The 23,831-nt window shown below is 37.0% G+C and overlaps 1 protein-coding gene across 4 annotated transcripts in view; it reads left to right on the top strand.

The window, feature by feature from the left end:
- Positions 1-23,831, top strand: part of ADGRB3 (adhesion G protein-coupled receptor B3) — a 453,302-nt gene that overhangs the window by 351,476 nt on the left and 77,995 nt on the right. For all 4 annotated transcript variants that reach the window (XM_090136206.1, XM_031610999.2, XM_090136205.1 and 1 more), the window contains 3 exons: positions 6,781-6,907; positions 8,648-8,751; positions 11,487-11,589. In XM_090136206.1, coding sequence (XP_089992332.1) covers positions 6,781-6,907; positions 8,648-8,751; positions 11,487-11,589 — 334 coding nt within the window. The remainder of the gene's footprint in view (positions 1-6,780; positions 6,908-8,647; positions 8,752-11,486; positions 11,590-23,831) is intronic.

Raw genomic sequence — 23,831 nt, 5'->3', positions numbered from 1 at the left:
TTGTCATATTTTAGGCATATAGTCATAAAACAGTTATTTTAGTACATTCTATTATTTTTCATTTCCATTATTTCATGGATTATTTTTTCTAACTTGTATAGGGTTAAAAAAAAACCCTTAGACATATTGTTAATCACAGTAACAACTTCAGGATAAACAATAGTTTGGTAAACTACAGTTTTTATGTGTTACATTATTATGCAAAGGGTTTGCATTCATCTTTTTTGTTGTTGGTAGTGTGTTTGGGTTGGTTTGTTTGTCTATTCATTAGGAAAAACCGTGGAGATAAACCAGATGTTGTCACACACTATCGCAGAAATAAGATAAACCACAGCAGAAATTATGTATACTAAGGGTTAGGTTATGCCTCAGACATATGGACATGCATAACTTGAAAAGAGAGTCTTGCAGTTCGACTTTCCTATAGCTTCCCTGACATTTTAAGACCAGGTGTAAAGAAGTAAACAGGTGTTGAAAGGACTTTATCTTCACTGATATACCATCTTGCGCATCTGAACAAGCACAGTGATGTAAATCTGCTTTTCAGAAGGGCCATAAGTGTATTGTCTATCATTTAACAGGTGAAAAAAAAAATATCGCCCACATTTTCCTCTTTCTTCTCATAATTGTTTGTCATATTTGTCTATTCATCAATTGTAATAGAGCTGGAATACCAAAGCCTCTTCCTAAAGGAAAAACAGCACCAATTTGAATAGAAAAAAAATGTACAATAATGCGCACACTGAAGAAGTTGGGAGAATTAAGGTTACCTCAGGAGAGCTGATTTCCTAATGTCCATGTAGTCTGCTTTCTATTCTGCTATATAAGTAGAATCATAGAGTCATAGAATCATAGAATGGCCTGAGTTGAGAAGGGCCACAATGATCATCCAGCTTCAACCCCCTTGCTATGTGCAGGGTCACCAGCCACTAGGCCAGGCTGCCCAGAGCCACATCCAGGCTGGCCTTGAATGCCTCCAGGGATGGGGCATCCACAGCCTCCTTGGGCAACCTGTTCCAGTGCATCACCACCCACTGTGTGAAAAACTTCCTCCTAATACCTAACCTAAACTTTCCCTGTCTCAGTTTAAAACCATTCCCCCTTGTCGTATCACTCTCCACCCTTGTAAGTAGCCATTCCCCCTCCTGTTTATATGCTCTCTTGAAGTACTGGACGGCCACAATGAGGTCTTCCCGGAGCCTTCTCTTCTCCAAGCTAAATAAGCCCAGTTCCCTCAACCTTTCCTCACAGGAGAAGTGCTCCAGCCCTTTGATTATCTTTGTGTCCTTCCTCTGAACCCACTCCAAGAGTTCCATGTCCTTCTTGTATTGGGGCCCCAGGCCTGAACGTAGTACTACAGATCGGGCCTCACAAGTGCTGTGTAGAGGGGAACAATCACTTCCCTCTCCCTGCTGGCCACCCCTTTTTAACGCAGCCCAGAACACCAGAACACAGTTGGCCTTCCAGGCTGCAAGCACACACTGCTGGCTCATGTTCAGCTTCTCATCCACCAGGACCCCCAAGTCCTTCTCTGCAGGGCTGCTCTCAAGGAGATCTTCCCTGAGTTTGTATAAATACCTGGGATTGCCCCAACCCAAGTGCAGCACCTTGCACTTGGCCTTATTGAACCTCATCAGGTTTTCATGGGCCTACTTCTGCAGCCTGTGCAGGTCCTTCTAGATGGCTTCCCTTCTTTCCAATGTACTGACTGCACTGCTCAGCTTGGTGTCATCCACAAACTTCCTGAGGGTACACTCTATGCCATCGTCTATGTCATTGATGAAGATGTTGAAGAGCACCCAAGACAGACTCCTGAGGGACACCATTTGTGACCAGCCTCCACCCTGACACAGAACCATTGATCACAATCCTTTGGCTGCGTCCAGCCAACCAACTCCTAATCCATCGAAGAGTCCATCCTTCAAATACATTCTTCTCCATTTTAGAGAGAAGGATGCGATGAGGGACTGTGTCAAAGGCAGAAGTCCAGGTAGATGACATCCATCATCCTTCCCCCATCCACTGAACCCATCACTCCATCACAGAAGGCCACCAGATTGGTCAGGCAAGATCTGCCCTTGGTGAAGCCATGCTGGCTGTCTTGAATCACCTCTTTGTTTTGTATGTGCCTTAACATAGCTTCTAGGAGGATCTGCTTCATGATCTTTCCAGGCATAGAGGTGAGGCTCACCGGGAGCTCACCTGTAGTTCCCCTTCCTTTCTCCCTTTCTTAAAAATAGGAGTAATGTTTCCCTTTTTCCAGTCACCGGGAACTTCACCAGACAGTCATGATTTTTCAAATATGATGGAGAGCAGCTCAGCAACCACATCAGCCATCTCTTTCAGAACCCTAGGATGGATATAATCCAGCACCATGGACTTATACATGTTCAATTTCATGAGCAGGATTTGGACTTGTTCCACCATTACAGTGGGACAGAAACCACTCCCCACACCTTCACCTAGAGGCTCATGGTCCTGGCAGACACGGGAAGCCTGACCACCCATGAAGACTGAGGCAAAACACTCACTGAGTAGCTCAGCTTTTTCTATGTCTGAGGAAGCCAGCTCCCCATTACCTTTCATCAGAGGAGGAACACTCTCCTTGGCCTCTGTCCTCCTGCCTATGTACCTGTAGAACCCCTTCTTGTTATCTTTCACATCCCTCGCTAAGTTCAACTCCATCTGTGCCTTGGCTTTTTTAATCCTATCTCTACTCACATGGACAACAGCCCTGTATTCCTCTCAGGATACACATCCCTGCCTCCACTTTCTGTACATTTCCCTCTTTTCTCTCAGTTTAAGCTGCAGGTCCTTGCACTGCCACGATGGATGCCTGCCTTCTCTGCTCTACTTCTGCTGGAGGATGGAAAGCTGTTGCACTCTAAAGGATAACCTTAAAGAGCTGCCAGCTCTGTTCTGTGTCCATGCCCTTAAGGACAGTTTCCTAGGGGATCCCACTCAGCAGTTCCTTGAGCATCCAGAAGTTTGCTGTCCTGAAACACAGGGTCCTAGCTCTGCTTTTTGCCAGACCCTCATTCTTCAAGATCACAAACTCCACCGAGGCATAGTCACTACAGCCCAGGCTGCCACCAATCTTAACCTCTCAAGTAATGTAATCTAATGGTATGACAGATTTAATATCCCACTTTAAACATATATAAATCATCAAGTAAATTACTAAACTAAGCTAACGCCATCTATATATAGCATGAATGTAAACTCTTTCTTCATGATAATCAAAAACCCAAGAAACTGCTTGAGGTAGATGGTGTATATTATGTGGTTAAGCCCTGTAACTGAGTGGTTTTGACAGCAATGCCATAGTTGATTTTCAGTCACAACTATGTTAAAGTAGATAGAACAATGCAATTAGTAAGACATGTATATTACTAACTTTAACAAAATATGTGAATAATAAGAAAAAAAAAAACAAAACAAGAGACTAAGAAAAGTACTCGATGGGGGAGAGATTATGCCATGTCAGCCATGGACCTGTGAGGCTGGTTTACATACTTTGTTGTTTTTTTCATTTCCCTTTTTTCCCTACTATTACATTCTGCCTAAACTGCAGAATGACACAGGATCTGCAATGGTGAATCTGCTTCTTGGGAATTCCTCTGCTTATATCATGGGAATTCTGCCAGATTGATTAAATCATCCGTAACTCTGTGAAACAGTACAAAATTGCCAATAATGGACATGAATCTACATCTATATTCGCTACCTATTTTCAATTTGATAATTTTCTTTCATATAAATAGAACATGTGTTAATAGTACCTGTCACTCCTTTATAGCTTTCTGTATAACAGGAATAATAGGTGCCCGTTTGCATATTCATATAACCCTAAACACTAGACATATATTTAAAGAAAGTCACGCCAAAAAGGAATTAATTTTCTAAATATGGATTAGATTCTGACAAGCCCAGGAAGACTGTTTTACAAGAGGGACAGATGATCATGGATGAAATACTTGATTAAAAAGTGTAGCATTGAGACTTATGAATATAGTATAACTTTTTAAAATCCATTTTCATTCAAATTTCATCTGAATTTCATTCCTTATTTACTTTAAACAAAATACTGATTTTATGCCAGCAGGTCAAAATGTTCAGCATCTCTGAGTAAGTAATCACACACTTACAGTTCTGCAGGCATGAGCATCATGAAACACTGGATCATGCTCATTATTCCATCTCCTTCATGGACTTAGTAACAATCTGCTCAGCTTCTGTCAGCCATCCAGGCTACATATATAAATGAGATTTTTTTTTCAACTGCATTAGTTAGAAATACAGCTAAATCATATTTAGTCATTGAATAAGAAAAAAAAAAAAGAAAAAAAGAAAAAGAAAAACAGAAGAAGATGAAGATTGTAATGCCGTAAATGTCAATATTAGCCTGCCTCTGCTCCTGATATGTCACTGAATAACTTATTGTTAAGTTTAATTAGACCACTTTCTTCATTTCAGTGTTTTTGAAAAATCCATTCAAATTTTCAATAATGTTCAAATAATTTTGTAGAATACAAGGTGTATTTGTGATTTCTGATGATATAGTACTACAGTGAACTGGTCAGCTAATGTGTGAATGGAATTTTACGTTTGCATGAGCGGCTTGAATAACCGAATGAGTCCCTCTAAACATGGTGGACTACCCATGATTAATACTAATTTAAATATAATTATAATTGTAACAGATGTTTTGTTTTATATTAAACTGATCTCTGTGGTTGTCTACCTTTTATAATTAGGTCTTGTCTAAGTTTCTGCCTTGGACACCACCTGCAAGGATTTAGTGCTAACTGGATGCATTGTGTTTTCCAGCATAGGGTGAATTCAATATATGAAATCTTGTTCTCAGAATGAATAATACCATTCTTTTGTTTTAAAAACATGCCAATTTCTCTTAAGCTATTGTTCTTTAATATTTAATCAGTACAGATAAATGCATTTCATTTAGCCTTGACTATATCACGAGATAAAAAATAGGAAAGTTAATAAAATAAATTAGTTAGTTTATCTAGAAGATAGTGCTTCAGAATATAGAATGTGTAACTACATATTTCAAAGTGGATATTGATTTAACATGTGGCTCTCCAAAAGGCACTGTTGTGGAGGAAAGCTAATAGCGGCTAGAAGAATTTGTGATTTTCTCTCAATCGTTTCACTCAGTTACTATTTGTTTTATTTATTAGAGTATACTGTTCTGAAGACAATAGCAGGTAAGGGTTACATCTATTGTGTGTTCAAAAGCTAGCGATGCAAATGTTGAAGTGGACTGGGGCGAACTGCATTCTGAGAGTGAACTTGGAGTAACAAATTGCTTTTGCATGAGGACTCTTGGTATTTAGAGCCACTCATAAGGGTGGGTTGTTAAGGCACAAGAGGTGAAACAAGAGTGAACCCAGTGACTGAAAATTATTGTTTCCCAATTTTGTTTCTTCCACCATTATTTTTGTGGTTTCAAGTCATTTAGTGACCTGAGGTGATATTGACAGGAATTGACAGCGCACACACTGCTGCTGGCAGCAGAGTCTTGCAGTTGCTCCCTGGACACGAAGACGGGGAAACAAGAAGAAAGAAACCCAATTGGTGCTCTCTAAACATAACATATGTAAAGATAATAGGTTTGATTTAGTTGAAACCAACCTCTTTTTCCTGTAGAAATGATTTCCCTCCCCTTTCCATTGCAGTTCAGGAAAAAAGGCAGGAATTATTTTTTTTGCCTCTCCCTCTCTCTTTCCTTGCCCGCACAAAGAAAACGTGGGTTGATACCATTTTTATTGTTCTGCTGGGGTGGGTTTCAGACCTCACATTAGCATATTGAATGGCTAATTGAATTCGGGGACTGTGTTAATCATCTTGCTTTCTTTAGGGCAGGTCGGTGAAAAGTGCCAGCAAATGATCTCTTTGACTTGGGGTTAGTGTGTTGCTGCCACCCCAAGAAAAAGAAATCACGAGGGGGGAGGGAGCTTGGGAAAGGCGAGTTGACTGAGTGATGTCTGGAGGGTGAACTCGTGTGTCTCTTTGGTGATGTGTGCTGCTGTATTGAAATCCACCCCTCTGCTGGAGCTAAGGCAAGAGTTGGAGGCATCTGATGCTGCCGTTTCCAGGGTGAAATTTCCAAGGCTGATCACTAAAAACAACCAAAAAAAAAAAAAAAAAAATCCTCAGCAAAAATAAGCATCAGAACAGAAGATCCGGCATCTCCCAGTCCAACTGGCATAACCCAGACAGGCGTTTGAGAACCATCTGCCTTTAAACTATCCACGCACACAAGGAAAAATAAATACACATACAGAAAACAAAAAGAGACTACAAGTAACGACCACCACATTGTTGTTTTTTTTTTTTTTTTTAATAAAAGAGCCAGAAAAAGAGCTAGTATGGGGAAAAAAGAAAAAAAAAAAAAAAAAAGAGGAGGGGGGGAGAGAGTGTGAGAGAGAAAGCCTCCCCCTCTTCCCCCAATGAGTTTTTCGCAGTGCTCTGGTGAGGATCGGAGGTGGCTGGCAGCGCAGGGGGCGGCTGCTGCCGCGGCTGGCGGGGCTCCGCGCAGCGCAACGCGCCGGGCCGTCAGCACCACGGCTTCGGACAGCTCCGCGCCTCCCGCTCCGCGCCCGGCGTGGGGCCGGTCCTGCCCCACGCGAAGTGCCGCGCTCTGTCCGGGGCTGCGCGGCACTCCTCGCGGCTCAGCTGCATTGTCTTCTCACGGAATCGGCCGTCAGGCGTAATTATCCCCATTTTTTCCCCCTTCTCTCTCTCTCTCCTTTGCAGGAACGACTCTTTGGGAACCTGGTCCACCCAGGGATGTAAAACTGTGCTTACCGATGCATCCCATACGAAATGCTTATGTGATCGTCTCTCTACCTTCGCCATTTTGGCTCAGCAACCTAGAGAAATAGTAAGTAACGAAGGGGGGAATGAAGCCCGTTCTAATGCAAAAGGAATAGTGCGGAGGGGGGGGGGGGAGGGAGGGGGGGCAAGCGGGAAGGGGGGAGGGGGGCTGGTTGAGCTTTCCTCTCTCAGGTTTATTTCAGGCGTTGCATTGAGGAATTGTTTAATATTCCAGGTAGGCTAATGTTGTTAGTCTCCTGGTGTACACAGTGTTTCAGAGAAACAAATTCCAGATTCTGTGATATAACTATATCCTGGTGAAATGTTCATCTTAAACTCTATGTGATTGTTGGTTTGGTTTTTGGTTTGGGTTTTGTTTTTTTGTTTTTTGGGTTGTTTTTTTTTTTTTTTTCAGAAAAAGCCTTCTAATTGTGATGCAAATGTGTTGAAAACTTTTGTATTGAACAATTATCAACTTAACAAGCTTTTTAAAGGTTGCAAGCCTTTCCAGGGGAATGTATAGGGAGGCTTTATTATTGCTCTTAGTAGGAAAATCCTAGATACTGTAGTTAGACAGATTGCATATCTGCATTGAACATTTTCAGCAGAGATTTTCAATGTAGTCTTTGATACAATGTAAGAAAAATAATCAAGATTTCATGTAAAAGAGTGAACATGAAGGATATCAGCAGACAGTATTACAGAATGTAAAAAACAGCTAAAAAGCAAATATTTGTGAAGTTACCATGTAAAGACTTAATTTCATTTTCTTGGTTTAGGAAACACATGATCAGACTCTTTAATAACAAAGTACATCAGCTTGGAACAAAGTGTCTGAAAAAAATGTTACTTTCTGACTGAGATTTGGCCTAAAAGTATATCAGCCTTATCTCTCATTTGGGTGATGAAAGATATCTTGATAAAATCTAATTTGCCGTACTTCCCTGAGGCTTTAAACAGAATTTTTGTAAATCAGGCACTGAATCCTTTCAAACTTTTAGGTATAATTTTTTTCCATTTTCATTAGCAAAGACCATATCTATTACAGAATATGAACACCTACAAGGGAGGGAAAACCTTGTCTTCTATCTGGCAATAGTAGCTTTCTTCATAGCAGGAAAAGCTACTTTGTTTTCAAGGTCATTTATTTATTTTTCTGTTTTATTAACAAATTGATTTCAAACTAATTAATTCTAAATTTGAAATACTTATGATAGTGTTGTTGTAGGCATCTTGCCGTTCTTTCTATGTGATTAGAGGCCCAAGGAAATTAACTGTGCAAGAACAGTAGATTGAAGTCAAAGTTATTAGAACTCAGAAAGTTTGATAATTCTGCAATAAACATGAACCAATTTCTTGGAAAAAATAGTGTAAGATCTTTAATATACTACTATTATAAAACCAACCTGTTTGTCTAATACTCAATTCCAAATATTGTTTCTCAAGACAATTTTTTTTAAAATTAATTATAACTAGGGAATATTTTAAATGTGTGCTCATGTCATAGTTTCTCATCACATTGTAATGTTACTACTTTCTTTATTTCTCAAAATATTATGCAGGTATTCTAAGCTATTTTAAAGCTCAAAGCTCAAAGGCCTCTGAGGATTGTATCAATAATTAAAGAGATCTCAGATTTATGTATGAATCAGTTTTGGAATTAAGTTTCATATATAACATTACTGAAGCTATCTCTGATACTGTCTGATTTTATAATAGTTACTTTATTGCTTTTTTTTGTATGTTGACCTGTTGTTTTAATTGCTGGCGAATGGTTTCCTTCATGGTTATCTGTTGTAACCTACAGATCATGGAATCATCTGGTACACCCTCAGTAACCTTAATAGTAGGCAGTGGTCTTTCATGTTTGGCCTTGGTCACCCTAGCCGTTGTCTACGCAGCGCTATGGAGGTATGTAATGTTATTAACAAAGTTGAACGTGAATACATAGTTGTATTTAGTTGATTTAAAGTTTGAAGAGACCATTAGATTAAGTATTTATTATTTAGGGGAAAGAATGTATTTTTTCATTTCTAAGTCTATTGATGTGATTGATTAGTTTTCCTCTCTTGGCCTACTAGCAGCAGTATAGCCAACTCATCTTTCTCCTCTTTTGTGTGAATGTTATTGCTTTTTTAGCGAGGTATTCATAGCGCTAATGAACACTTTACTTGGTTCTTCTATGTGGTGTATTTCATATAAGAAAGTGAAGTAGTCTCAAACAGCATGCTGGTACTGTCCAATAATGGACTTTCTTTCTATTCTAAGTTTAATACATGAAAGTATTGTCTCAAATGCACAATAGATAGTCATGGAGAAAATAATTTGTGATGTGATTAATTTTGAGATCTGTGAGAAGAAACATGATGTCTCAATGTGGAAAGTGAGAGGAAATGTCATATAAAGTAATAAGTATATATATTTTTAAAAAGTGAATATGGATTTTCATTTAACTTTTTCCATAGTAAAAGAAAAATTCTTCTTAAGTAAAGAAGAAAAGGGAGAAAAATGGTAATTTTTAGAGAAATGTAAAATCAACAACAGTTTTGCTTCTAGAAGTAGTTTGATAATTCTACACCATTTTTTTGTCTTTCACTCTCTTATGGAGCCTCAGAAATTCACAAGATTAGACAGATATATAATAAATGTAGAATATCTAGTTACATAAAATATAAGAATTTTAAATTCCTGTCTATCAAAGCTAAGAATATTTCTGAAAGAGTATTTCTAAAGAATTTTAGTGTTATTTTTGCACTCTCTGATATATTTAGCACTTGGAAAGAAATACTGTCATGCTCAGTGGAACTGGTTTTCTCCATTGTCTAACTTCCAAGCTGAGAAAAAAACGTAACATATTGTGAAGGACCTAACATGGGTTCTGCATCCCTCCAGCTGGAGAAAACTCTGATAAATCTTGGTCTTTTATCACTGAGATACTTTGAAAATATTATGATTACTGAGTCGCCCGTCATTTGCATCATTAAAATTTGCATTGAACAAGTGTCTCAAAAGCATGTAGTAACCACATGTACAGAGAAGATAGCTGAGATATATATATATAATCTATTGTTTACTATTACAAATCTGCAGGTGAGAAGAAAGTTGGAATTTTGACCCCATGCCTATGTATTTATATTTGGAATATCTTCCCTTTTTTACCTTCCTTTCCTCTGTAATTAAGAGCTAAAACTAGTGCATTAACAGAGAAACTAAAACTCTTCCTAGCTTAAGTCAGTTTTCTGAGCTTCTCATTGCATTGTATTTACCCAACTGTTAAGGTCTTTTATAGGCCACAGATACTCAGTGTTGGAATCTGGCTCAGGTGAATCGATAGTTAACAAGTTGGAAAGTAACAGCACACTGGCTGTGGAGACAAAGGCACTAGAATTTCTGTATTTGTTTTCAAATTCATAAACCTAGCCTTAACAGCACTATTCTATTTTTAGGAAGAAAAAAGAAAAGTGAATTGTAGTATCAGTGTTGTTCTTTCTTCTTATCTAAAAAGAAAGTAATGATGTATTACTTAAATTGTAGTTGAGCAGAAAGGACTGTGATCTATTATATATCCATTGCTCAACATCTGTTATGGGGGCAGCATCCCTTATTATGACCTCAGAGTGTCAGCTACAGGCATACAGATCGGGAGGAGAAAGCAATATTAGCTAAACTCTATTGAAAATTTACAGTGTAGATCATAAAATATATTAACATGTATTAACATTAATTATATTAACATGTGTCTTGGTCTTCGGATAAACTGAGCATTCTTAACTTTCACTTACTTTAACAATGAGCATCTATTCTGTTAGTGACTCTGATATCAGGTCAGTAAGGTACATCAGTTGAAACCATTATCATTCTATTTCTGTGCTCAAACATATAAAAAGCTGTGCACAGAAAAATGAGAACATTTGCATCTTGTGAGGAAGTAGGTAAGAGCATTTGTAGTTTTTCATCCTAAGTGTACTTGTAAAATGAGTATAATAAGTTGGCAAGAAAGTGTCTGTTGCTCACTGTTATAATTCAATCTTTCTGAACAAGTATTAGCTATTTTTGGTTTTAGGTTTTATGAAGATGAAGATCTTATAATATTATTACTTCTCTATACAAATTATTTTGTAAAGGTGGTGTAACTTCAAGATTAATGTAATCATTAGAACAATAATACCTTTCAATATGCATTGCTATATTATCTTCAACTAATCTGCATCTTAGTTATGCGTGTATACCAGATTTTCTGTTCATGTAAATCACCCTGTGCTTCTGAAGTTAGCTTTGTGACTGGTTGATGCAAGCTGTGGATATTCCCAGGGATAAGGAGGGAGCATGAGAAGAAACATGAATGTATCCAAGCCCATTATTATCAGCATGATGTTGGGAAACTGTTGTCATAATTTTGAAAAGAAGCATTGACAAAAACTTTTTTAAAATATACGAAGAAATTAAGGGGGAATATGTATGAAAATATCATAGTTCCTATGTCTGAAATGTAATGGCTCACTGATACTCTGAGCAAGAGAATACATCATAGAATGCCTCTCTCTAGCATTTCTAAGAATTGCATTAAAGCTTTGTGTGATTTAGTAGTGGCTTTCCTTTTAAAAAAGTTGTATCCTCTGATTTTTTTTTTCTTTTTATTTGAACAGGTACATCAGATCTGAAAGGTCAATAATTCTAATCAATTTCTGCCTGTCTATTATCTCATCAAATATCCTTATCCTGGTTGGACAAACTCAGACACATAACAAGGTATGATAGATTCTGTTACATCTGCACTTAAGTATTGATACTACTATTTTATTTGTGTTTTGCTTAAAATAATTGCATTTACTTAGTCCTTCATCCATAGGAGTTTGCATTTCCCAGACAAGGGAAAATATTTACTGTGTTTCATTGTTATTTTTTCCCTTCCAAAAATCCTTTTGGTATTGTTCCCTCTGGATAAGCTGTGCTCTCTGTGGTGGACTTGTAAGTTTCCTAACTAAATTTCAAAGCAAAAAGTTCAAAGACTCAACATCAAAAGCACGAATTCGGATTCATTATAATAGTTGTAATAGGATTGTGCTACAGTTTTTTTTTGTTGTTGTTGTTTGGTTTTTTTGTTTTTTTTTTTTGTCTTTTTATTAACACACTGGTACTCGAAAGGCAAGTGGAAATTCTTAGAAGTTAGAGTACTACTCTTGAAAAAGTGCACAGACAGATATCGTAACAAGCTATAGAACTGTTAAATCTCTGACTGATGTAGCTATAAGAAAGTAACAACCCTGCATATCTTATTTAGTGATAGACTGCTGATTTATTAGTAGTCTGTTCTCAGACTTTCTGAACACAGAAATCATTTTCCTCTTTCCTGCAGAGCAGGGCTGTGTTAGTGTTTGGAGGAGCCACTCAGTGCGTACTGATGTTGGGCTGTGACAACAGATGATTGTTTGAAATTAACTATAGCTACCTGATAGCTTGGAATATAAAATAGAACATAACTGGCAGATAGGTCTGTAGGTAATAGAGTGGTGTTGAATCACAGAATCACAGAATTGCCAGGGTTGGAAGGGCCCTCGAGGATCATGAATCTCCAACCCCCCTGCCACATGCAGGGCCACCAACCTTCCCACCTAATGCTAGACCAGGCTGCCCAGGGCCCCATCCAATCTGGCCTTGAACACTTCCAGGGACAGGGCATCTACAATCTCTCTGGGCAGCCTGTTCCAGTACCTCACCACTCTCTCTGTAAAGAACTTCCCCCTGATGTCCAACCTAAATCTCCCTTCCCTCAACTTAAAACCATTTCCCCTCGTCCTGAAGTTATCAACCCTTTCAAAGAGTTGATTCCCCTCCTGTTTGTAGGCTCCCTTTAGGTACTGAAAGGCTGCAATGAGGTCACCCTTCAGCTTTCTTTTCTCCAGGCTGAACAAGCCCAGCTCCCTCAGCCTGTCCTCATAGGGGAGGTGCTCCAGTCCCTTGATCATCTTCATGGCTGTCTTCTGGACCCTCTCCAACAGCTCCCTGTCTTTCTTGTACTGGGGGCTCCAGACTTGGACGCAGTACTCCAGATGGAGCCTCACAAGAGCAGAGTAGAGGGGAACAATCACCTCCCTCTCCCTGCTGGCCACCCCTCTTTTGATGGAGCCCAGAAAGTTTGCAGTGAGCAAAAACCTGTGAAGTAATTCTTTAACCTAGTGTTTTATACTGCATAATGCACTGCTTGTGTTGATTTTTCTCAATCTAATGAAATGCCTTCATCATTCCGCTGTAATTAGATTTTTTATTTAAACTACAATTAACCATTTATTATTTTTAGATGAGTTCTTAGAAATTTAGCAGACAGAAGTAGGAGTTACATTGCTGTACTTTGAAAAACATATTCAAAACCAAAAAATATTATTTCCAATACAAAACTTAACAAAATTATTGAAATTAAGATATTAGTATGTTCTAAATTTTGAAATTTTGTAGAGGTGCAAGCAAAAAAAAAAAAAAAAAAGATTTTGTAGAAGGAAACCATGCGAATCTCAAAGACTTTGTTCAGTGGAAAAAAGTGGGACATCTGCAGGTGACTTCAGAATGCCAGTAACAGTGGAAGGCAGAAGAAAGATTTAACCTCTCTGGAATTTCCACACTAACATGCACAGTCATATATAGTATGTTATTATCAATTTCAAGGCTGTATTGCCATCATGGAATCAGGGGTTGAGTGCACTAGAATGACTGTATTTGAGAACATGTTTCTGAGGTATGTTGGCAGCTTTACTCCAATGCTTTACTCTGGGAACACTGAACTGAACATCCTTTTTATGAATCTTAATCTCTTTGACCTCCCTTGCTTCCGCTTGCTGAAATCCTAAAAGTGAAGGGATTATGTTGGCTTCTTTTTGGGAACTGCTGATCCTAAGAATAGAGATGTCCGGAGAAAATTATTGACACAAAAACCAACATGTCACGTGGTTTTTGCATATACAGACTGAAAAAATGACTCTAAAATACCACTTTTTACTGAGCTTGTCTTCTTTCTGAGTCCATGTTTTGCTCTTGATGCATTTACCACCAGGGAGCTTCTAGATAGGGAGTAACTCTGATAGATCAAAGGAAGAATATATTTTTATATTGAAGATATTCCTTCTTACACACCAAAAGTCTTTTTTTTTCACCAGGTCCAGTGACCTCTGAATTTACTGTACCTCCAAGAGACTAATCTGTGAATGTACCATCAACAAAATGGCCAGCTAAAGCTAGTGTTTAGCAAAGGCTTAGTCAAACTAAAGCAATCAGACCTGGGTTTGACTTCACTATGTTTGCGAATAAGGATATGTTTTGGCATGTTATGTTTTTCAGTACAAGTTCTAGAATCTTTATTTTTAGTGCTCGTATATGACCATAAGAAATCAGTGTTTGATTTTTAGTCTTTAGGTATAGGTTACAATACTGACATCTGTAGGAAAAAATATGTTTTCATTTTGATGAGCTGGAAAATTAAATATGAAAATTAGAACTTCAGAAAGATCTATGGTTCAAGGTGAAAAACATTGTAGATTTTATTTCTAGGATTTTGTTATTTAATAATTTAAGTTTTTAGGGTTTGTTTGAAAGCTTTGAGTGAAATCTTGGAAAATACTTTATCAAGAATAATGTAATATTCAAGTCAACTTTTAAAAATTATTATTCCATGTTAATGACTTTGCTGGTATTTTATGGTCAGAAGATGAGATCAGTGTTGTTAATGTATCAGAGAATTTGAGAAATATGATATGCTGTAATTGACTGCTTATTTATTCTGTTCCATTCTTATTCTTGCAATTCCCTTGTTTTTGGGCATCTAGTTAGTAACCATACAATGCTGCTGATGTTCACAGAGTTGAAGAACGCTCTGCTTTTCCTGGTGCTTTGGATTTGTTTGAGTTTAAACTGTCCCAAGTGCTGTATGTGTGTATATTCCCTTTGAGATTGGATGTATGTAAATCTGGATAAAGGCAAAATCAATTTTAAATTTGAATTGTGTGTGAATTAAGTGTACTGAGGGTGCATTTACGACAAACAGGATTTGGTGAAGTTCATAATTTTGTCTATCTACATTGAGCACTGTATCAACCACTTTTGTTAATTTCAAAACTATCCTATCTCCAGGAAATTTATTTTATACATATGATTTTTTAATGCACATATTGACATTTATGGCAGAAAAAATATTGACTCTCTTGGTCTAAATAAGTGTAAGTTTGCTTTTATTTACTTTCTCCTTTATGTAAATCATAGATACTTGGCATGTTGAGTTTAGATCTGCTCTTTTAAGGTTGAATACATCCTTGATGTTTTTTATAAAAGCTTCTTTTAGTGAGAACTGTGTTTGAATATTACACTCTTGATAGCTCAACTGAGTTCTGCCTTTCTCAGTGAAAAAAGAATATGGTATTTCCCACGGGCAGAAATGGCCACATTATTTACAGAGGAAAGAATAGTTTTTCCATTTCTTATATTCCTTTTTTAAAAGTGATTTTTTCTCCTGTTACAGTATATAAAATGTAACTTGAGGACACTAACATTAGACCAGAGGTCTAAATCATGAGGTTTCTTAGCTAGTTGTAGAATTCTTACTGATCTAGGAGGGAGTATGGTTCCTCTTGGAAAATGTGGACTGGAATAGCAAAATAAAAAAAAAAAATTAAAAAAGTTTGTCAGCATAAATGCCAAACTTGTGCATTTTATTGAAGGGCATAGCTGAGAAATGTTCTGCCTTTTTTAGTATGTTTCCCCAAGATTTTCCAAACACAGACCTTTATTCAAAGCTGCCTTAATACATCAAACTTTGTAAGAGATTTCTGTCTTGTCAGATTCCATTTTGAAGCGCAGTTCACTGAAGGATGAATATGCAATAATATTATGAATGTAGTTGCATATCATGTTTCAATATAATCAGTGCTATACTAAGTATGATAGCCTTATTAATTTAATTTTGATGTTTCTTTCTGTTTCTTGTTTTCATGCCCAAAGTAAAACTTAATGTTAGATGTCAGCCTCATAATCTAATTTAAATGTGAGGATACCTGTAATGCTGTTGATACACCAGGGATAGCCTTTTTATAGATGAATCTAGTTGTGATCTTGAAATGAAGCTTCCCAAATTAAGGATAGATAAGACTTTTCATATATAACCTAACTGCTCAAGTATTTGTTGTTTCATAAATACTGTGAGATATACTTGCATCTACAAAAGCAATATGCTTTTAATTTGAAGAGATTGACAGCTTTCTTTGGGGAAATCTATCAGTAGTTTGTAAGTTTCACTGTAATGGAACTCTTACTATATTATCTGTTTCTTAATGTTCTTGCCATCAGGAAAATATGGTTTTATTTCTTTTATACGTGGACCTTTGGCACTAAAACAATACATCTTTATTTATGTTACTGATCCCATTTAATGAACAGATTCTCTACTCCAAATAAGTTATATTTACAAATGGGTAAAAGTTAATTATTTTCTGTACTGTCTGTTTCTGATCATGAGTTCATTGCTGGAATTCAGGTCACTTGTAAAAAATAGGCATATTTTTAGAAATGTCATAAAACCCTGCACATTTTGGTAGTCAGACTTATGTGTGCCAGGGAATACCAGGGAAGATGTTTGGGAACAAGGCAACATCTAGCAACCCTGATATTCTGTATCAACCCTGTTTAATTGCAATATCCAGTTTATTATACTTGCTATTTGCGTTTTAGAATTAATCTCCCCTGAAAGTAGGTGAAAAAATGCAGTTATTTTAGAATTCAATGTCTTTGACCACCTAAAGCACATAACATAAACAAACAGTGGTCCTGATAAAAGAATTGTGAACAAGAAAAAAAAAATCATAAAATTTTACAGATTATGAGATTTGAGTGGCTACTAAATAGGCCAATTGGATGAAAATAAATCCAATTGTAGGTTTTGTTTGTTTGTTTGTTTGTTTTTAAATAGGCATTCTAAGCTGAAAGAGTCAAATAGGAGTAGAAGGGAGCTGAGAAGCCACAGTGGCACGTTCCCACAGCACTCTGAAGCAGCTGACTGTGTAACTAGGACTCCCTCAGGTTTTGAGAAACAGTGGGTGGAGGGATCCCCTGAGAACCCAGCAAATGTTCAGGTGGTATTAGTACTGTCTCTAACCATGTGGCTCTTGCCCCATATCTGCCACCGCCTTACAGATGCAGGCATCATGGCAGTATATCTCCTAGGAAACAGCAGGGGAGACCTAAGAGCAGATGGAATGAACAGAGAAATGATGCTAACACAGCATTAAGGTTGTTTTAGAAAATCAATGAGGATGTAGGGAATTCAGCGTCTCAAGCAGTAGAACTCTGTACTTCAGCTCATGCTCTGAGAACTTCAGGATGATACCATCCACTTAATCAATAAGGCCTGGGCAAATATGTCCTTCCATTTTTTTGCTAGTACCCAGTTGTCACCTTCTCTGCTGACTGTCATTTCTTTCTTTGTGTGCAACAGTTTATTGAACAGAATAGGTCAAATCTCACAGAAATCCACAATTAAATAGGTCATCTCTCAGAGTACACTGCAGCACACACATCTGCCTGCTGTGTATTTGGGAACTCAGAAACAATTAACTGAAGAGCCCACTTAACGTAACTATTACAGGAGTAGGTCTGCTTAAGCAATACTGTTTCACCATGCCAAATTCTGACCAAACCCGTTGACATCAGTGGAATTAGCTACCTATTTTTAGATTCTCAAGGGAACTTCTGGGAGCAGATCTTTCTAACTCAAGATCAGTAAACATTGTCATTCATGCTATTGTTAACCTGCTTCAGTGGGAAAGGTAACATTCTCATAAGTACCTGCCACTCTGTTTCTCAAAATACATCAACTTTATCATTCAGTTTGCTGCTTCTAAACAAACTAGACATTTTGATTTTATGTGGGCTAAAGAAAGAGATTGGGCAGACATTATCAGCATGTAATCTCTGCTTTCAGTCCCCAGAACCTTGATCAGAGCTCTGTGACCTATTTTAGAATAACACAAATTTTCAGTTAGGAAGGTTATCTGGTTCTACATCCTTCACAAACCAGAGTCAGCTGTAAGGTCAGAACAGGTTATCCAGAGTTAAAGACTTGTAGCCATGTCTTGAAAATCTCCAATTATAGAGACTGCATGAAACCTTGAGAAACTCCCCAATGCTTGACTACAACAACAACAACAACAACAACGTTTTTTGAATGTGTGACCCATGACTCACACCTGTGTCAGCTCCAGCAGCTCTCAGCTGATGAGTGTCTTCATCCATCCAACCACTCATGCAGACATGCTGAGAGGTGTGGTGTTGATGCATTGTGTTTCCTCCTCCCTTATTGTAATGTTGGGGTTGGTGCTGTGGTTGTGCCTTAGCTGTCCTTCCTCAGCCCAAAGTAAACAGACCAGGCTTTACCCTCTGTTGTCCTGCTGTTTTTAAAATGGTATGTACTGGGAGTTGTTTGTTTGTTTTCTCTATGTTCTTCAGGACCTTTTTAGAATAGTTTGATCTCTTCTGGAATTTACCCCCACAGTCCTGAGCTCATTCTCTCATAAACACCTGTTTGAATCATTTCAGACAATCTGTTGATGACTCAAGTATCTATTCTGGGCTTCACACCTATTCTCTACTTCTGTGTTGCTTATTTGTTGAATTCTAGTAGAAATAACAGTCAATGGGAAGTAGATCGACCTACTACATTTATGTAACAATAATCTTAAAAAAAAAAAAAAAAAAAAAAGTGGAGAACATAAACACTTGTAAGTAACTACAGTAAAAAGATTTTTAAATGAAGGTGTCATAGGAATATACTTCACAGAGCTAAACATTTTGAACAATAGCAATAACACTGATAGCAACTTGGTTATTTTCATTCTAGTATGAAGGTTGCATTTCCAATGTGAAGTTTTCTATGTGGGTTATCATGTCTGAAAAGACAGGCATACAATTCGCTTGCCATATGTACCAAAACAGATACAAAAATCATATCAAGATGTTTTTGATAGAAGTATCTGGTAAAATAATACATTAAAAATACTATTCTTTAATAAATGTAATGTAAAGCTCATGTTCTGAAACAATTTGTATAAAATCATTACTTTTTACTTATATCAAAATAAAACATTAGAAAGCACAAATTCTTTTGTAAGATTATCGTTTAAAGAACAATGGTGTAAATTTCATGCAAAAGGTTATTTACTTATTGTACTAGATTTTATTTATATTCCCCTACAATTCCCTGTTGTGTCTGCATATTTTCAGGAGCATATGGTATGGTTTAACCTTGACATACACTATGAAGTTCATTTTTACAGTTAACTCTTCTTTTGTTGTTGTTGTTTTTATTTTTAAATTCTCATATATATGGGTTTTTGGGCCTCTATATCTTGCAGTTAAGGTAAATGAATACTGGATCGATCAGATTCTTTGTTTGGTCTTATTAGAAACTAGAAAATGAGCATTCTTTCCTTATACACTACATAATTCACTCTGAAACAAATCACATAGAAGTTCACAGAATCAGGCTCAGAGCTGGCTTAAGAGATGGTGTGTAAATGAAGTATGAGATTTGTGTTATCATTGAAGTACACTCAGGTCTGGAAACAGCTCCTAAGTGAATCAGTTTGCTTTTTTATTGGGGGGGAGGGGAGAAGTGAATTCTGTACCAGAATACACTGAACAGCAGTCAGAACTAATTGCTCCAGAAGAACAAGAAGTTTTGCCCTGGCCAATTGCAAGTTAGCCTACACTTTACCTTTACTCTTTACTTTTTAGCAAGCAGGTGGAAAGTCAAGAATAATCACCCAAATCCTGCCTTTTCTTTCTAATGAAATAATAGGGGTCATATATGCAGAACCCCTTGAAGTTGGCATTCACTAAATGTGATTTTAGTATACTTCTAGCACTTTTTTTCTTATGATGTTATATGCTATAGATCACAGTGGGACTTAGTCACAATAGGGATGCTCAGCTTGTTAAACTCCTAGTTATAGGTAGGCATCAAAATAATGTACCCAGAGATCATTTTTGGTATGAGTGTAAAATGCATTCAGTGCCTTTAGTTTTAGACAGTTGCTGAAACATGATCTTCTAGATTTGTTTTCTTGGACACTGTATGGGAATTGTTAAGTCACAGCCTGAACCACTGATTGATCACCTGGGAAAGGACCTGGTCAGCCCTGGGAGCACAGGTTCAGCTGTGTGACCAGAAGGGGTGGAGCCTGGCTGCATCTCTCTTAGACCCCATTTAAGGGCTGAACGCCTTTATGGAAGGACCTCTGGTTGGAGATCCCTCCCTTGTGGAGCTATTTCTGTGAGCCTACATCTTCAGAGAATGGGTGAACACTTTTACTGTTCCTGTGAAGCACCATCCTATTGGCACTGGTCCCTTTGCCATCAAATTCCTGTATTGGCCTTTCACTGCATTAATCTTTCCAATTGCAACAGACACATATTCTTGTTACCTTAAGTCCCAGTGAGTCACATTGTAGGCATCAAATGTGGTGCTGATAAATTTGACAGTAACTGTGTTTTAGTGTTTTTCTCTTTTGATTTTTTTGTCACAATTTGTATAAAACTGACATTGTGGATGAATAAGTAGGTATTTTGTGGAATTTAATACAATATCATGCTCAGAATAGTTGTTGAAAGAAAATTGTAAAGGTGAATTTAAGAAGCGTGCATTTAGCTATAATCATGAACGTTTTAAATGAATGTAATTGTGAGATTTGCAAAACCGCAGGGAAATATACATGTTTGTAACAAAAAGGCCTCACGCTGTTAAAACTGATAGAATTTCTGAAATGTCAAGAAAGTTCAGTTTGCACTAGAGTTGTGGGTTTAAAAACAGGATGGAAAACATGTTAGTGTCTTTCTTTTCTGAAGAAAACTGAAATGTATCTGGCACAAAAAGTCCAGCAGTTGGAAGGAAGTATGAATAAGGTTGGCACAAAATGTTTTTCCATTAGTAAGCGATTACATCTCTCTTTCTTTCTCTAATTAGTAGTATGGCATATAATTAGTGTTCTGTGCTCTTTATTTCATAAAAAGTCAGATCTTCAAACTATACCATGTTTATTAAATAATTTCTCTAAGGTAGGAAATGAATTATTATTCTTTAAATACCACTTAAAGTTAGGTGAAGGCTTAAAATGAAAATGGTTTTCTTAACAAGCTTAACTGAGCTATACAAAGCAACAACGCAATGTGTCAGAACCTACACACCTTGAGTTTTAAAAAGATAGGATTAATTTTAAATCTGTTGTTATTTGCATTGAGATTTTACACTCCTTATATTTAAAATAGCTTTCAAGTCTGTCTTTAGAGCATATCCTCTTATATTGTCAGTCAGAATTCAGGCTTAAGTGTTAGCAATTTAATTATTGCTATAAAACCTTCATTTTAGCACTGCTTATCTTTTAAAGTAAATACAAGATAGTAATAATGTTTCTCTGAACTGAATGATCTCACAAGGCTTTGCAGTCATACTACAATGGAAGTAAAATGGCTTTGCTATGAATCGTAATTAGACCTTGGTATCAATGCAGCATTAACTACGGGACTGCTGCTAGATTGAGTTTGTCTCTTGTAACTATTCATAAACCTCATTTCATAAAATCTCTCCAGAAACCTATTCGTAAGAGTTTAAACCTGATCAACTGTCTGTTTTCCTTTGTCTCTAAAAGATTCTTCCTTTTGGAAAGAGAACTCAACTATATTATATGCCACCAGTCAAAATATATAATTGACAGATTGTTAAACTTAAGTGAGAAGACTGATTCGTGTTCCATTAAATACCTAGAGAACATTTCTATCCTAGTTAATCAGTGGCTGCTAAACAATAAAACATGTCCATTTATTTGTAGGAAATTGTCAATCAATTACAGATAGGATGATTCCAAAATGTTGAGTTGTCATTAGTCTCTGGGCACACAATTTGCCAATACAAAATTTAAGGCTTGAAATCAATTAGAACTAATTGAAATTGTGCTGCCTTGCAGTTGCTGCGGCTAGGAGCATGCACACAAGTTATCGATACATCTTACTTGTTATTCCGTGACAACTTGATTGCATATTTGAGCCTCTGGAGGTGTTAGTTCATTGAAGTTTCAGTACTCGTTAAATACTGCATGATATGCAAAGCAGATCCAAAACTGAATGTTGAATTTTTTTGTCAAAAAAGCACCATGTAGATTTTCCATTTAGGCGTGTGTGTATATCCCCTCGCACAAGTAGAACTTGGAAGTCTGTCAGTGTTACCCGTCTTAAATGATTTGTATGGGCTTTGCTAAACTCACCTCATGGTCCTTTTGAAATTAAAAGTTCATCATGTGTCAACTGGGACTGGCTTGAGTGACTTGGATTCACTTGTCTTTTCTAGAAATTTATGCTCAAAAACCTGCTAGCATGCTGTGAAAGCTTAAATTTCTGGAAAGAATACCTCTAAGCTGTTTTGAAGAGAAGGAAATAAAAATAGATGATTATGAATGCATGAAACAGCATTGCAGTGCATTCCCTAGCTTATTTCTTCTACAGACTTCTTGATAGGCTCAAATGCACAGCACTATGACAGTCAGTTTTTCTGACCCTGACAATACCTTTGTTTTCAGTTGCTTCTAAAAAACAGTACATCTAAAATGTAATATTATTCAGTTTTTAACTATAGGAAAAAAAATTGTGTGCCTTCTAGCATCTAGAAAATTGCTACCCCACAATGATCTAAACCTGCTAGTGCAGTCAGTTTAGAAAGCTGCTGCATGTGCAGAGGATGGCACTGATTTCAGTAGTAGGCTCTGCAGGCAAAATGATCTGATCTGCATAGATCACAGAGTCTGCTAAGGGAATTCCCAGTAGAGGAGTGGAGAGAATACAGATAAACTTTCCAGCAGTAATTTGTTTCTAACATTGTCATCTGATGCATGGACATAGTCTGGGAGATTTTCTAGGAGGAGACGTTCATGCGAGTATATAATTTAAAATCATTTATTTTAATATTTATACATTTTATTTAACATTTTACACTGGCTAATTTTAGTTGCCAAGATGCATCTGAGAGATATGTATCATTAATTATTAATTATTGTTGTTGATGTTAAAAATAAACCTATCATTAAGGCTCTGGGAGTATTTCCAACATCAACAAATTTTCAATTTGATTTATTAACATATATAAACATGTATTTTTTTATTTCTCCCTCCAGTCAGAACCTCAACTTAGTTTGTACTCACACCTCCCACAGGGAAAAGCCTGAGCAAATGTATTAGCCTTGTACTATTTTCTCAATGTCAGCACATTAAGATCTGTCAGCTCTCCCATAGAAGCATGAAGGTTGAGAAAAAGTTGAGGACACCTTCAGCTATAGTGAGATAGATGATAATTTTGACCTTAGGAATGTTAAGTGGTACACAGAAGCAGTGGACGTTCTGAAGAAAGCTGGATCTGAAACTCTCATCAGGTATAACAGAGTGAAATCAAATGCTTTGTTTCTGCCCAACAAAAACAGTGAGGCTGGTATAGCCTAGAGGGGAGAGCTGTACTGGAGACAGTAATGCTGTAAAACAAAGTTTTGCTCTAATTCATTACAGTCATATATCAGTGGAATCAAATAACATTTTTTTAATTTTGGGTGTGGGTTTTTTTTTTTTTTTTTTTTGTTTTTGTTTTTGTTTTTTCCATTAGCAAAGGCTTAACATTCCACATGTTAAGCAAATTTGAGTGGTGAAGTGTGTAGGCCTATAAAGCTGATATACCAGTGAAACAGATACCAGAAAAAAAGGTCTCAACTCCTGTTGTGCATTCATATGGATACAAATAATAATATTATCATCAAAGCCAACATTTAGTAATTCTGTGACATCTAGACAGCCTTCTCCATTTTTCAAAGAGTAAAGAAAATTTACAGGATGTGGGCATTCTGTTATGATCATATAGGCTTTCTTCAGTATTCAATTACACTAGAGAACAATTTTCTAATAATTGCAAGGCACTGGAATTTTGT

Source organism: Phasianus colchicus, chromosome 2 (genome assembly GCF_987193195.1).
Source record: "Phasianus colchicus chromosome 2, bPhaCol1.hap1.1, whole genome shotgun sequence".
Lineage (NCBI taxonomy): Eukaryota > Metazoa > Chordata > Aves > Galliformes > Phasianidae > Phasianus > Phasianus colchicus.
This window is presented reverse-complemented; position numbering and strand designations above follow the sequence as displayed.